The sequence below is a fragment of the Pteropus alecto genome, unplaced genomic scaffold (assembly GCF_000325575.1).
Source record: "Pteropus alecto unplaced genomic scaffold, ASM32557v1 scaffold113, whole genome shotgun sequence".
Lineage (NCBI taxonomy): Eukaryota > Metazoa > Chordata > Mammalia > Chiroptera > Pteropodidae > Pteropus > Pteropus alecto.
The window spans coordinates 85,287-100,122 of NW_006433949.1; the positions used below are offsets into that span (position 1 = coordinate 85,287).

The window sequence follows — 14,836 nt, forward strand, 5'->3', positions numbered from 1 at the left end:
GCGCGTGAGCCTCTGGGGCGGGCCTTACTGGTCACGTGACTCCCGTCTTGCGCTCTCTCCACTACAGCCTTCCTAGCTCCTCCACTGCCAGAGTCCGGCGTTATGGCTGCCGCCATTCTACGCGCCGCTTCTCTCTCCCCACTATTTCCCCTTCTCCTGTTCCTTTTGTTCCTCTCCGCTCCGCAGGGCGGCAGCGGCCTGCACACCAAGGGTGCCCTTCCCCTGGATACAGTCACTTTTTACAAGGTAACGGGGGCGGAGAACATCGCGCGCAGGTGCAGCCAGAGCGCCCAGGGGAGCGCACACCTGTGGGGGACATAGGGCACAGAGGGCTGTTAGGAGGTGGTCTGTATCGACGATCTCGGGGCTTCCCACCATCCAAAGGGCTGAGGGACTCTGTACCGAGACCATATCATGACCATGGAGTCTCCGTGCTCCATGGTCCCTGCGCGCTGTTGCCTTAGCAGTATTTGTACTTTGTTTCCTCTTTGCAAAAGAGGTGCCGAGATGCAGCCCAGGGAACCGGGTACCCCTTCCCCTCACCTATGGGGAGAGGGCGGTGCCGGGCAAGATCCAATCCTTGAGTTCCAAGTGGGAGACCCGGAGGGCGGTGCAAGCCGGTCGCCACAGTTCTGGTTGTGGTTGGGCGGAGGGGTGGAAACCCGGCTTGTGAGCATGCATTTCTGCGCCCCATTTCCCTTGGCTTGAATTGCAGCTTGCTTTGCAATATGCAAAAAATGCCAGATATTCTGAATCTCCTTGAAAAGTGCAAGCATTAAGAATAAACTTCGGTTCAGCCACCCTGTAGGGAATATCTTGGACTTGGGACAAATGACTAAAATCGTGTCAAGACGTGGAAGGATTCGCCACTACTTCCCACCCCCGTATTTACAGAATGTGGGGTCCTGGCCTGACTTAATGGTCGTTGGAAATGTTGAGAGCTGAATGCAGCCCCGACCGCCCCCCCGCCCCCACCGCACCTGTCTTCACCCACTGGCAGCTTTTAAATTTGCCTACAAAATGGACAGGCCAAGGGTTTGAGAGAGAGCCTGTCATTTTATTTTCTTAATCTGTACCCGTTGCTAGGAAGTGAAACCAAGAAGTTGAGTTCTAAATCTATCTCAAATGGTTGAACTCTTCCTATTTTCAGAAGGGTTTCTTGTGCGTTTGGCACCTGTGGCTCATTCAAGGCAGAATTTCAAGAATTTAAAAGTGGAAATGGCTGGTTGGTTGTCAGGCACACTCCACAGCGCCCTATGCTTTGGGGACCTTTAGAGGCAAAGTGACACCCCTAACCCCCAAACATGGGAGTGGAATAACATTACAGACCAAGTGTGACTTAGAGGGAAACTGCACTGTAAAGTGAACAGTATTTCCTAATCTGTTGGTGCCTCTTCATCTTTACTGCTAGCCCTCTGGTTAAGGATATCGTTACGGTAACCCCACTGGTCTCCCTGCTTTTACCCTTGAGCCTCTCAAACCATTCTCCACACAGTAGCCTAAGTCCTACATGATCTGACTCTTGCTTCTCTCTCCTTTCATCTCCTAACCATCCCCCTTTTTGCCCCTCTACTCCAGCCACATGTTTTCTGTCCTTTAAATATTCTTAGCTCATTCCTGCCGTAGGCCCTTTGCACTTGTGACTAAAACATTCTTTGCCCAATCTTTGAAAATCTGGTTGTTTCTCATCATTCAGGCTTAGGTTAAATGTTGCCTTCTCAGAGACCTTCCTTGATTTCCCTCTCCCTCAGCCTAAAGTGCCAGTCACATTCCCCTGTTTGATTGCTCACTCTTCACTCCAGCACTCATCACTGATTTTTTTCTTGTCTACTTTATTATGTCCCACATTAGAATATTACATGCATAGGAAGAGCTACCTGCCTATTTTGTTCACTTAACAACTGCACAACCTAGTGGGTAACCCATCACATAGAAAATGTTCAATAATAATTTGTTGAATGAGCAAATGTTTCTCCAGTCCCTTTCTAAATCTCACTCTCTTCATTGCCATTGAACAAAAGGAGAGCTTCTAGTGTTTTCATGCCCAGAGGCTTCATTCCATGCTTTGCCTTTCCGTGATTTCCAGTGCCTTTTTTTGTTTCTTGCCCTTCGCCGTCACTAGAAATAGGAGACCCTGTCCATTTTTTTTTACTCCTGTATTCACTTAGAACAGTGCCTCGCACATGATAGGCCCTCAATACCTTTTTTATTCAATGAATAAATGAATAATGAATTCATCTGTATATTGAAGAAGCAAGTTGCCTAAATATAGGTTATGGTGGTGCCAATTCCTCAAGGATGAGGAGATTCCTAAAGCAATTAAGAGGTACAGACCGAGTAAAAAACTAAAACCAAAATTCATTGTGTAAATGCTTGCCATTCAAAACCATTCAGCCACTGGTAAGAATGGTGAAAGTAAAAGATGGAGACCACTCAATCAGTTCTATTTCAATGTTAGAGCACCGTATGACTATTACTATTACTCCATAATACAAATGTAGGCTCCTTGCAGGTAGGATCCTTGTTGTACTTTTAAAAATTTCCCCCTGGACATGTAGCATGTGCTACCAAAGTCTGCCCTAGCTTTGTTCTTTTAGGAATTATTTTTGGAGCATCTGCTACATACAGGTACTGTTGGGCACTAGTGATACAGTAGAAAACAGGTCAGACAAGGTCCTTATTCTCATAAATGTGCATTCTAGTGGAGAGGACAAACAAAGGATTTCAAAGAGTGATTAATGCAGCAAAGAAAGTAGAGCAGGGTAACAAATAGAAAGTGATGAAAATGAAGCAGTATTAGTATGAGTGGAGGAGGTCTCTCCATTCGGAGGGGTTATTTGAACTGAACTTTTAATGATAGACAACCATGGGAAGAATTGAGGAAAGGGCATTCCAGACAGCAGGGACAGCAAACGGAAAGGCCCTAAGTGGGTATAATAGGTTTGGTGTGTTGAACTGAAATAAGGCCAGTTGGGCAGGAGTGATGTGATCTGATTTGTATTTTAAATCTTCCCTGGTTTTAGACCCCCAGCGCTCAGAATTTTAGGGGCCAGTGACCACTTAAAGATTACCTGTTTTGGTGGTTTTTCCCTCTTCCCTTGTGTCCCTAGGCAGTATTAAATATTTTTTAGAACCTAAAGCCAAATGGACAGCAACACAATAGGGAACAAGGACTAACAAAAACTGGAGTGATGTCAGCTTGACTTAATCACAGTGATTGCCTGTGATGAAATACTGACTGGCAGAGATCACTTTGGTTAGAAAAACAAAAAGTTGTAGGAGGAAGAGAAGGCAGGATTATTGACCAAAGGCAGTTTGTTAGATGAAATCTGTGCATTGGAAGAAACCATCAAAAGGAAGTCCTTGGAGTTCCTCAATATGTTAAACGTAGAATTACCAGATGACCCTGCAGTTCCACTCCTAGGTATATACACAAAAGAAATGAAAACTGGTGTTCAAACAAAATTGTACATGAAAGTTCATAACGGCACTGTTCACAAATATCCAAAAGGTGGAAACATCCCAGGTGTCCATCAGCTGATGAATGGCTAAGCAAAATGTGGTCTATCCATACAGTAGAGCATTTGGCCACAAAAAGGAACAAAATACTGATGAGTGCTACAACATGGATGAACCTTAAAAACATGCTAAGTGACATAAGCCAGACATAAAAGGCCATATATTGTATGATTCTATCAGTAGACATCCATAGAGACAGAAGGCAGATTAGTGGTTGCTAGGGGTTGGGGTTAAAGATTAGGGAATGGCTGTTTAATGGGTGTGTGGTTCTGGGTGCAGGGTTCCTTTCTGGGTGGTAAAAATGTTCTCGAACTAGATGTTAGTGATGGTTGCACAACATTGTTAATACACTAAATCTCACTGAATTGTACACTTTAAAATGGTGATGTGAATTTCACAGTTGAAAATATTGGCCCTGACAGAATCTAGAGATCTAGCCAAAGTGAGCTGTAGTCTAGGGAGAGGACATTGTCCCAAACATGGCATTTCGGTAACTTCCCTTGAGCCCAAAATTGCAAAGTTCAAACTCTGGGCTCTATTGCCAAAGCATCCTCGGTGGTACCAGCTCCTTTATAGATAGGTGGTTGGTTGCTTGATTGGTTGGTTGGTTGGTTGGTTGGTGTCAGATTTCTGGTTCAGTGTTTACTGAGAAAAGCCCACTGGGATGATGGGCATGAAGGAGCCAAAGTGTGTGCTAAGTGTTTCCTTAACCTTACCAAAAGAGTGACTAGAAGAGAAGGCCTTACTACATCCACAGCTTTGTTTATTCTAGACGAGGTTTTATACGTCTTTGATAATGGTGAACAAATACCTAATGGGGTACCCAGAACATAGTAGGCACCACTAAATTGTTAAAGGAATCAATGGATGGCTGGCTGGATGGATGGATGGATGAATGAGTATCAGTATGTGAGAGCTTGTCTCCTCTGTAGGCTTTTCCACTCCATTGCTTAACCAAGGGTCCCTTGGGAAAGGCAATTAGCCCCAAAGGTCTCTGGAAAACCCCCCCACTTGCTCAGCTCTATACACCCTCAGGTCATTCCCAAAAGCAAGTTCGTCTTGGTGAAGTTCGACACCCAGTACCCCTACGGTGAGAAGCAGGATGAGTTCAAGCGTCTGGCTGAAAACTCGGCCTCCAGCGATGATCTCTTGGTGGCAGAGGTGGGGATCTCAGGTATGGACAAGTCCAGAACGACTGGGGAGGGCAAAGAGGGAGGAAGCTCGGAATTATTTCCCTACTTATAGGGGGAATGCCCAGCACCTGAGCCACACACGAGTGTATATGTGGTCATGGCCTCAGGCAGTCTGGTACCCACGGCAAGCTTAGGTTGAGCAGATTCTGTGACCACATAACCTCAGCTCAGCCTTGCGGGTGCCTGAGGAAAGAGAATCCACCATCCTTCACCCTCTACTCCACACTGACGTTAAACTTAATATGAGAACTTGGAGCTCTCCTTACAGTGGACTATGGTCAGAGAGAGTGCCATGCTTCCTAGGGGACAGCAGAGTCGAAGCTTCCATGTTCATTTCAGCTCTTTTGTACCAAAACTACTGGGTTTTGGCTTTAACTCAAATCCACCAGAGTTGCCACTAAACCAAGGGCAGTTCTCAACCACAGTGACAGCTTTAATAATAATAGTGGCCAACATGTAGTGGTTTAGTCTGTAAAGATATACACAGACATTGCATTTTTACTCTTCACTTGAACCCTACCTGAGGAGCGAGATATATTATCTCCATTTTATACTTAAAACTGAAGCTCAAGGCTGTAGGGCAGGCAGTGGCTCGTCCAGAATTCCACCTGTTTGTTAACCAAGCGCAGTGGGTTCTTCCCTCTCTCAGCTTCCCCCCAGCTGGAATGCATCAGTCCCTAGTAAGCTCAAGAGTCTGGTCCTGGGTAGAGATAGCTGGCACTCTTCTCCAGGACAGTTGATCAATTCTGAGTCACTGCACGTTCACTCCCTTAGGGCTTTTAGAATAATAATAGCTGGCATTTATTCAATGTTTACTGTGAAACAGGTCACTGTGCTAAGTGTTTTTACATGTGTTTCATCCTTATGACAAACTCTATGAAGGAAATACTGTGACCCCCAATTTTCAGATGAAGAAACATTCTTAGAGTAACTTGCTCAAGACTGTAGAGTTTAAAGTGGCAGAACTAGGATTGGAACCCCCATGCTTCCTATTCTACCGTCCCGTAATTGATGGTCTCAGCCATTTCTTCTTGACAGGTTTAAGAAACCAGTTGTCACAGCATCAGTCCTTGGGACTGCTGCTGCCTTTTAGGGAGGACATAGCAAATACTAACAGCTACCACATAATCAGTACTTAACTCTGCCAGGTTAAGTACACATAGCCCCTCATTGGGTCCTTCCAGCAGTCCTCGTGCGGTAGGCACTCTCTTACTTACCACCCGCTCCCCTTTCCCACCAAGCTCCAGCCGGTTGGCCTTTGTGATCCTTAAATACACCCAGCTCATTCCTGCCTCAAAGCTTTTGCACTTGCAGTCCCTTCCACCTGAGACACTCTTCTCAGATCTTCACCTGTCTGGCTCCTTGATATTTAGGACCCTCTTGTCATCTCCAGAGAGGCCTTCTATGACCACCTGAAGTGGGCCTCCTTACCCACTGTCACATCACCCTGTTTTATTTTCATCATGACACTAATCACTTATGTTCATTATCTTTCTTCTCACCCTTAGAAGAATGTAAGTGCCTTGAAGTCGATATTCCTAATCACAGCTAGACCCCCCAACAGAGAACTGTACCCACAGATAGTGGGTATATAATATTCAGAAGAATTCCCATTTCCAGATGAGGAAAATGAAACCCAGAGCAGTTAGATGACTAGTGCCACATGGCTAGGAAGCCACAGAGGAACTCACAGTGATTTTTCTTCCTCTCAGCTCAATTAGGCCTCGTGGCAGTCTCCTGCCCTGCGTTCCTCATGGTCTTGCTCCTCCTATCTGATTTCTGTTCACAGATTATGGTGACAAGCTGAATATGGAACTGAGTGAGAAATACAAGCTGGACAAAGAGAACTACCCAGTCTTCTACCTCTTCCGGGATGGGGACTTTGAGAACCCAGTCCTGTACAGTGGGGCAGTTAAGGTTGGAGCCATCCAGCGCTGGCTAAAGGGGCATGGGGTCTACCTAGGTATGCCTGGTTGCCTGCCTACATACGACAACCTTGCTGGAGAGTTCATTAAGGCCTCTGGTGTGGAGGCCCGCCAGGCCCTCTTGAAGCAGGGACAGGATAACCTCGCAAGTGTGAAGGAGACTGAGAGGAAGTGGGCCGAGCAATACCTGAAGATCATGGGGAAGGTCTTAGACCAGGGCGAGGACTTCCCAGCATCAGAGATGACCCGGATCACCAAGCTGATTGAGAAGAACAAGATGAGCGACGGGAAGAAGGAAGAGCTCCAGAAGAGCTTGAACATCTTGACTGCCTTCCAGAAGAAGGGGGCCGAGAAGGAGGAGCTGTAAAAAGGCACTCCAAGGTTTTCCAGTTTGGTGAGGGTGGGGAGGGAGAGTTACCTGCTGGCTGTGAGACCCTTCTGAGATATCAGGGAGTGGTGGGGAAAGTGACACTAGTAACCAGAAATCTGAGCATGCCTGGACATTGATGCTGATATGACCATGCTTGGGACATCTCTATAGCCAGTCTGGGTATAGCTAGAACGCTTATTCAGATGGCTTGTGAAATTCACCCTCAGAAGGAATTGGTGCTATAAAGAATGTACAGCCCAGACCGTTAACAGGTGTAATTCTGATCCAATTAAAGTTTCCATGTTTTGGCTAAGTGGACCTGAAGCTATTCAGTTTTCTTTTACAAATGATACCTTGGCCTATGACCTGCTTTCTCTTTTGAATTTTTAATCTAAGCTGGTATGGACCCCACTCTACCAGGGTAACAGATTATCTTGACAACACTCTGGAAACTGGTCCCAGCTCAATGGCTACCTTTATTACTTTCGACTGGTGTTCAGATTCAAGTGGACTGATTGTGGGTGGTATATTGCATTGTCCATTTTCTCATCCTTAAAATTGAATGGCAACGTTAATGAACTTCAGTGTAATAATTTTCCATATGCCACGAGATACATATAGCAAATTCATAGTTTTGCTGATATAATCTGATAAGTTTTTTCAAGTTTGATTTAGATACCTAAATGATGCAATTCAGTTCAATTTGGAAATTAAAAAAGGGATTGTTTTCCAGTTAAGTTACTTTGTCACTGTCAGTTACTCAGTAAGCACCAACTTTTAAAAAGCAGAGGGAGGAAGCACTGTACTGACTTTGAAACTTCTCGTGAGTGATGAGCAATATCTGCAATAAGCTTCATAACATTCCCACTTTCTTATTTAACTATTTGAAATTATGAAACTGTAGCTCCTGAAATATGTCTAATTGCACCCAAAGAAATTTAAGTTGAACAGAGATGGCAAATAAAATCTTAAATGTTTATGTTTCTTATTTATCCCAGATTGGTAAAAGTCACTGTAAACAAAAATATATGCAGGAAAATCCATGTGTCGAATTGGATTGAACAAAAACAATTGTGGAAGCTTAGGCTAACAATTCATCTAGGTAAAAGATGTTCAAACCTAAAAGCCTGCCCAAATCCAGCACAGGTACTTGCAACATTTGACAAAAGAACATATATTTGGCCCAACAAATTCAGTATTCCCCCTACTTGTTATTTCAATTTTAATTAACTTGGGGAGATCATTTTGGATGCTTCTCACTGCTAAACTTGCTTTAGCTGTTCTAGTTTTTTCTTATGTACCTAAAGCAGTCATTTCTGAAGAACTAAGTATTCACTAACTTATGGAAATTAAAGATGGCAGAAAGAGAAAGAACTCTAAATGTATCCACAGTCCCTGAATGTGTTCTCATCTCAATTGTGAGAGGAATGGAAGAAGGTGACAACATATCCGGTGTACTTCACTGAATGGGTCCAGGCTGGGTCTTAACTATAAACCTAGGGTCTTGAAGAAACATGGGCTATGTGGCAGGACTAGATTTTTTCATTAAAGATGGGCCCTTTTTCTGGTTTAAGAGTCTGAAGTGACTTGCACATGCCATGTAAAATTCAATCTCCCAATAACGAGTCAAATGGATTCCTTCCTTTAGCTTCTTAGCATCTAGTTTAAATGACATGGCTGTTAATCAGACTAATAAAGGCTATGGACTGGCTTCCCAGAATCAAACAAGTACATACAATCTTAAGGGAACTTTCCAGATAACCTGACACAAATGAGACCATGAATCTAACATGAAGAACCCTATTCTAAGGAACTTTCAAGTTCTCTCAGAAAGTGCCAAGAATAATTTTAATTTACAAATAGTCTTCGATAACTGGTGCCCACACACCAAAAATAAAAATAGAAAATAAAAAAAATGTTGGCATTGGAGTCACATCAGGAGAGGTTGATTATTCAGTAAGAAACCAAGATAGAATGAGAATTTGAACATGGCCATCAAGACCAAGAATGTGAGATGGTTTGGGGCTTGTCTGGGTTTTAGCTCCTTTCATCAGTGCTGAAGAGTCTGAATCTTATTCAACTCTTACCCCACTGGGTGGTCCTAAGTAGTGACCTTATATGCAATAACTACTTTTCTCATATGTAAAACAGTACATTTCTGGGACCCACTTTTGTGGAAGGGATATGTGGAAGCTGGAGGTTGTAGAAAAGCTCTGCACTCTTCAAGCATAAACTGCTTTAGGTACCCCACAAATAATTTTTATAAGCATTTGGCTCACAGTTGCTTACCCTCCACTTATATGAAATACATACCTGCATTAAGGCAGTGATAGCACCAAAAAAAACCAATATGAAAAAGTATAACTGTGAGCCCACCTTTTTGGGGAAAAGTTAAAAACGGCAGTTTAGTATATCTAAGTACCCATCTTTAGCTAAAGGAAAAGAGACAGTTGGGACAGAAGCAGGCCAAAAATTGACTTTTTTCAGAGCTCAAAAAGAGCACTTAATACATGACAGGAGACTAGGAGAGAAAAGATAAACAGCTCCTGGTTCCACTGTTAGTATGGCTGAATAAACTTAATGTCAGCCTGTATGTTCACACACACTCTTGGATAAATCACGTCATCAGCCTGTCTGAAATCCTCCAGTTAACTTGCCACTAAATTTAGAAATCTCATTCCTTCCCATGGCTAAAGTCCTTATTGCTCTGATCCCCACTCTACTTTCCATCAATCCCTACCCTTCAACTTCTTTCATTAAGTCCCAGCCACTTGAGCCTTTTTTTTTTTTTCAGTCACTGGAACATGCTTAGCTGTCTCCTGCCTTGGGGCCTCTGCACTTGCATTGTTTTTTCCATGGCTGACTCTTCCTCATTCAGGTCAGAGGGCACCACTCAAGGGGTCCTCTCACAACCCACTTTTTCACATACCCTGATTTATTTTATTAAACCAGACTTAATTACAAACTAGTATTTATTTTTATTGTCACTATCCCCACCTCAGCCACTAACTGGGATATATATGGTCTCATTTATCATTATATCAGCAGAGCCTAAAATGGAATCTGGCACATAGTAAGTAAGTACTCATTAGATATATGTTGAATTAAAGATTGCTAGCATGCAAGGTACTTCTTTTAAACAAAAAGACTAATCGCCTTGGCAGATAAATTTTAACTTCACAAATTTCACAATTTTGCTGAGGAATGTAACAATACAAAATTGAGATGAAATATATCATTTAAAAGGTAACTTCTAGGAATTTGAACAAAAATGAACCGGGCAGAAATGCCAATTTAAAAATGTTTATATAAATTAACCCATCCAGTTTAAAGTAAATTTCTATGCTTAATTCTGAAAAGGAAGAATATATACTTCCCATTTTAATAAATCACATCAAATAAGTAGGAAGAGTTTCAATAACAAGGCCATAGATACATTGAAACCCCTTTTTTATATTAAAAGTTAAAATGAAAGACAAGTCCAGATTGAACATAGTGATTGCAAAATATAATGCAATTTTGAACAATTAAAATTATGAAAATATACAAAATTGATGGGCAACACAGCTAGGCATTTGTACATTTGGAGAACACTAAAAATTTCCTCTACTTTTTATCCATATCAGATAAATGATTTAAACCAAATGTTTGCTTTGGAGAGTCTCAACTTAGGATCTCAGTAGTATAAAAAGCAGTAATTTTTCAGTCTGTAAACAGTAGTCGTGTTTTTTCTCCTTTTTTGTTTTTTAAATAGCAATTTACCACACAAAAACAAAACAAAAAAACTCACACAAACCAAAAACAGCAGCAGCAGCAATGAGTTATTTGGGAATTCTCTTCAAATACCAATGACATACGATTGCTGGAGAGGGTGCTTTTTTACTCATGTAAGAATATATATATATATATATATTTTTTTTTTTTTAACTGTACACAATTTATAGTGCATGAGTTTCCAAAGGAACAGATCAATAAAAGATATTGGCCATTTCTGCATAATTTCATTCTTTTTACAATTTTCTCAAAACGTAAGAGGTTTGGATCTAATTGAAATGCTACATTTAGTGGGAAAATCAGCAAGTAACAAAGGAAGCATAACCTTGACATAACATTGTCACTAAAACCCACCTTCTGAGTTTTTAGTAGAGGTCCCAGATGCCCCTAAGCAAGAGACTAGTTAGGTAGACCACTGGAGTCACACACTGTCCCTGAGGACCAAAGCCAGCCCACTGAGCACACATATGCTAGATAGATCAAGGTCGGTTGACAGACTTGTTTCAAAGAGCATTTCTATTTCTATGTACGGTATTTTTGGACATTCATGGAAACATCATTTCAAGAACACATGCCATACACACCCCCACTGCCACACACACAAAATTCCATAGGTCATAGTTTTAAGAAAGTATGATATGTTGTCATTAAATTACATTTGGAATCAATCAGAATTTTCAGTTCATCTTGTTCATCCTTTTGGGATGGGGTGTGACAGCTGTGGCTACTAATTTACATCAAAAGTAATTTTTTTGAAGTTACTTGATGGACTAGGATTTCCAACAAGTCTTATTTTGAACAGGTAATGTAGTCATTTTCTAAAAAATTTCCTTGGCAGTTTATAAACAGTTATTAATTGCCCTATCAAATCGTGAGTCTAAGAAAGTCCAGATGAGGAGACAAGATGCAATTGCTTTGTATACAGAGACTTTCTAAGCTCTCTTTTGTTGCTTTTGAGGGAGAGAAGTATCACATCTCACTGGAGAAGTGAGTTGGAAAGGACCTTTAAGGATTTCAAGACCAATCGCCACCAGATGCTCGAATTTTCTCATCAAATTAATTTCTTTGCTCTTACAAAATTACTAACTTTAACAATATTTGGATAACAAAGACAAAAAACAGAAGTACAGATTCAAACACAAAAAGTTATCAAAGCAATTGTATAAACTGCAACATTCTCAAGAGCAATGTTTATCTTTTCTGTCAGACCTACCTCTGAAGCAATAGTCTTGAAGAGCTCCAGGTGAACAATGTAAACACCAACCCGGTGTGATCCTCAGGTTTGAAAAAAGTAAACTGAACCTCAAACCCAATGCATAACATTTCTTTTGCCAGCCGAAAATGTAAAACCTAGGTTAAGTCTATAATATACATTCCTTCCTTCCTTCCCAAACCCCGGCCCCACTTAAAAAAAAAAAAAACTAAAGTATTATATCTTCATTTTCAAGCATATATATGTATATGTACATATACACACACATATGCTTGAAAATATACATATATATGTAAAAGCATGTACATATATATATATATATCTCACAAAACCAATGGCATTGGCATTAGACTTGCCTGCATAAATTATGTACACCTTTCTTCTTTAAAAGTGATTCCCATCTTCCCCTAACAGATGAAAGACAGCAAGCTAGCCCTCGGCAGGCTTGTAAGTGGTCTGCACTGCTTTCCCTTCCAGACAGCTCTAAGTTAACAGAAGCCCATCTATAATTTAATTCTCATGGGAGCTAGGATGGGGATGTCTGGCTACTGGGACTATTAAGCCAAAAAGTGAGCACCTGTGGTTGTCTTGAGTGGTGCCCGTCAGTGACAGGTGCTTGTACCAGATTTCATCTGAGGCCCCTTAGGTACTTGCCTTGGGTTCTATGGGAGCCAAGCAGCTGAGGAAGCCTTAAAACTAAACTGCTAACGTGGAAAGAGGGCCTGCTCCCAGTCATGGTCCCCCTCTATTTCTCCTTTCTGCTTCCTAAGGCTCAAGGACCAGACCAAAATATCCACTGCTACAATGGCAGGGCCATTCAGCTGCTCTGAGGTCGATGCTTTATGCTTAATTTCTATTGCTGCTTTTATAGGACCCTCCCCCCACCAGATGTTTCTGGTGATAGAAGGGAGGAAGAAAAGTGGGGTTCTCTTGTGGCTGCCATATGCATATGAACATGTATAAAAAGTGGTCAAACCCAGATGAGGGTCCTGCTTCTGGTTTATATACAATAATTTAATCAGTTGTATACATTTAATACCTAAAAAATTAATTCACGATCAAAGTCCTTCATGCATTTTATGAGGAAGTTCTGGATTAAAATGATGGTCAACCAGATGTAGATTTTGCCTGGGAAGATGATGTCATTTTCTGCTATAGAGTCATCAGTGCCTGTAGTTCACACTTGCTTAAATTTTTAGTTTCTTTGTGGTCTCAAGTCTTTTTTTCAGCAGCTCCCCAATTTCCAGAAGTGAGTGCAGATAACTGCTCTGCACCTTCCCTTGCACAGTCTTTGAAAATTTTCTCTCTTCCTACAAAGAAGACAAGAATTAGTGGTCCTGCTCAGAAAGCATTAGCCTAGATTATAGTTCCCCAGATATAAACTAAAATTACCATTACCTTTGGCCTTATTGCAAGCTCCATCAGAATAGGGTGGGTCATTTTCAAGTTCATAAAATGCAAAGGCGGCTAAAGCTCATCACTGATGTATATATTTCCATGTGATTTTTCACTAAGACCCTATTTTTTTCACATCATTATTCTTTCAAGTAACCTTTGTTATAAGTTATATAAAGTTGAAAAACATTTCTAATTAGTAGTTTTCATCAAGAAAAAAAGTAAAAATTTATTACTAGTCTGGACATAAAACACTTTTATTATGCACTGTACACAAAGTGGAAAAATTGAGATCTCTGATTATTTCATCAGATAAAAAGTAGGAATTTATTATTAATTTTGACATTATCACAGCCACTTTTTAAAGGCATCAAATTTACCAGTATCGACATTTTTAGTTTTAATATTGACAGGTCTCCCTCCATATTGAAAAGTCAACGGGTTCCAGAGGCCAAACTACTGAAAAAAGACCAAAGTTTTCCTAAACCTCCACTATTTGCTGCTCATTTGACCTGTGGTAGAGACCACAAAAATAAAAGGGCGGTAGGAGCCGAGGGACAGTTTTCAAACACAGAAAAGAGGTTGGCTGAGAACTGGTTAGGTTTACATGAAGCTGGCAGTATTGCAAAGCTCAGAAGAAACTGGGTAAGCACAGCCTATGTCCCACAATACTACTACTTGAGACCTCATCTATCTACCTTAGAAATACAAATGTACATAAGAAAGTATGTACAAATACATTTCATTCAGTACTGTATGTAGGAGTGAATTATAGAAACTTTTAAATGTCCAATGGTTGTGGTACATTCATATTTTGAGTACTAAACAGTTGTTTAAAAGAACAAGACTGACCTATATGCATTAACCTGAAGAGATATCTTGAATTATAAAGTTGAGTGAAAAAAAGGCAAGCTTCAGAATAAAATAGTGTATCGTTTACTTTTAAAAACCTAACAAAGGTAAAATACATTACAATTTTATATTAAAACCAGGTGTTATTCAAAAGATACAAATAATACTGTGGATTTTGTCTGAGTATAAATGGAAAAAAAAAAAAGGTCTTGGCACACACCCAGTTTCAGTAGATTCCCCTAGGGAGGGGGGAAGGGGACCAGAACAGGAAGTGGTAGTCCAGAGGCCTTATTCATAGTGTCTCAAGTTTAGTAAGAAAGGAAAACAAAAAGAAAGAATTCTGTGAACCTAATGGAAGTTGAAGAGAATTTTTTTTTTTTTTAACCTAAAAGACAAGTACCCAGCACTATATGGATCCTATATTTGGTAGCTGGTGCTGCTCAGTATGTTATATGTATCATAACTTTAACAAAAGTAGACAATATAAGACCATTACTATTTTGTTTAATTCTCACTATAATCCTATGTAGTAGGTATTACTATGATTTCCATTTTAGAGATAAATTAGGCCCAAAGGTTAAGTGACTTTCTCAAG

At 41.0% G+C, this 14,836-nt stretch overlaps 2 protein-coding genes across 2 annotated transcripts in view; one reads left to right on the forward strand and one right to left on the reverse strand.

Moving 5' to 3' along the window:
- Nucleotides 1–24: 24 nt before the first annotated feature.
- Nucleotides 25–7,984, forward strand: ERP29 (endoplasmic reticulum protein 29). The gene is made up of 3 exons (XM_006908566.3): nucleotides 25–246; nucleotides 4,555–4,693; nucleotides 6,502–7,984. Exons 1-3 carry the CDS (start codon nucleotides 103–105, stop codon nucleotides 7,002–7,004), a joined length of 786 nt encoding a protein of 261 aa, XP_006908628.1. The 5' UTR covers nucleotides 25–102; the 3' UTR covers nucleotides 7,005–7,984.
- A 1,977-nt stretch (nucleotides 7,985–9,961) lies between these two features.
- The window catches only part of NAA25 (N(alpha)-acetyltransferase 25, NatB auxiliary subunit), a 57,768-nt gene continuing 52,893 nt past the window's right edge, over nucleotides 9,962–14,836 (reverse strand). Inside the window, exon 24 of the mRNA XM_025044483.1 lies at nucleotides 9,962–13,304. Coding sequence (XP_024900251.1) covers nucleotides 13,182–13,304 — 123 coding nt within the window. The 3' untranslated portion in view covers nucleotides 9,962–13,181. The remainder of the gene's footprint in view (nucleotides 13,305–14,836) is intronic.

Excerpts from the sequence above, each read along its gene's own strand:
- ERP29 (XM_006908566.3), top strand. The coding sequence starts at position 103 with ATGGCTGCCGCCATTCTACGCGCCGCTTCTCTCTCCCCACTATTTCCC. Across the intron at positions 247-4,554 it reads ATACAGTCACTTTTTACAAG|GTCATTCCCAAAAGCAAGTT; the intron begins GTAACGGGGGCG and ends ATACACCCTCAG. Across the intron at positions 4,694-6,501 it reads GGCAGAGGTGGGGATCTCAG|ATTATGGTGACAAGCTGAAT; the intron begins GTATGGACAAGT and ends TTCTGTTCACAG.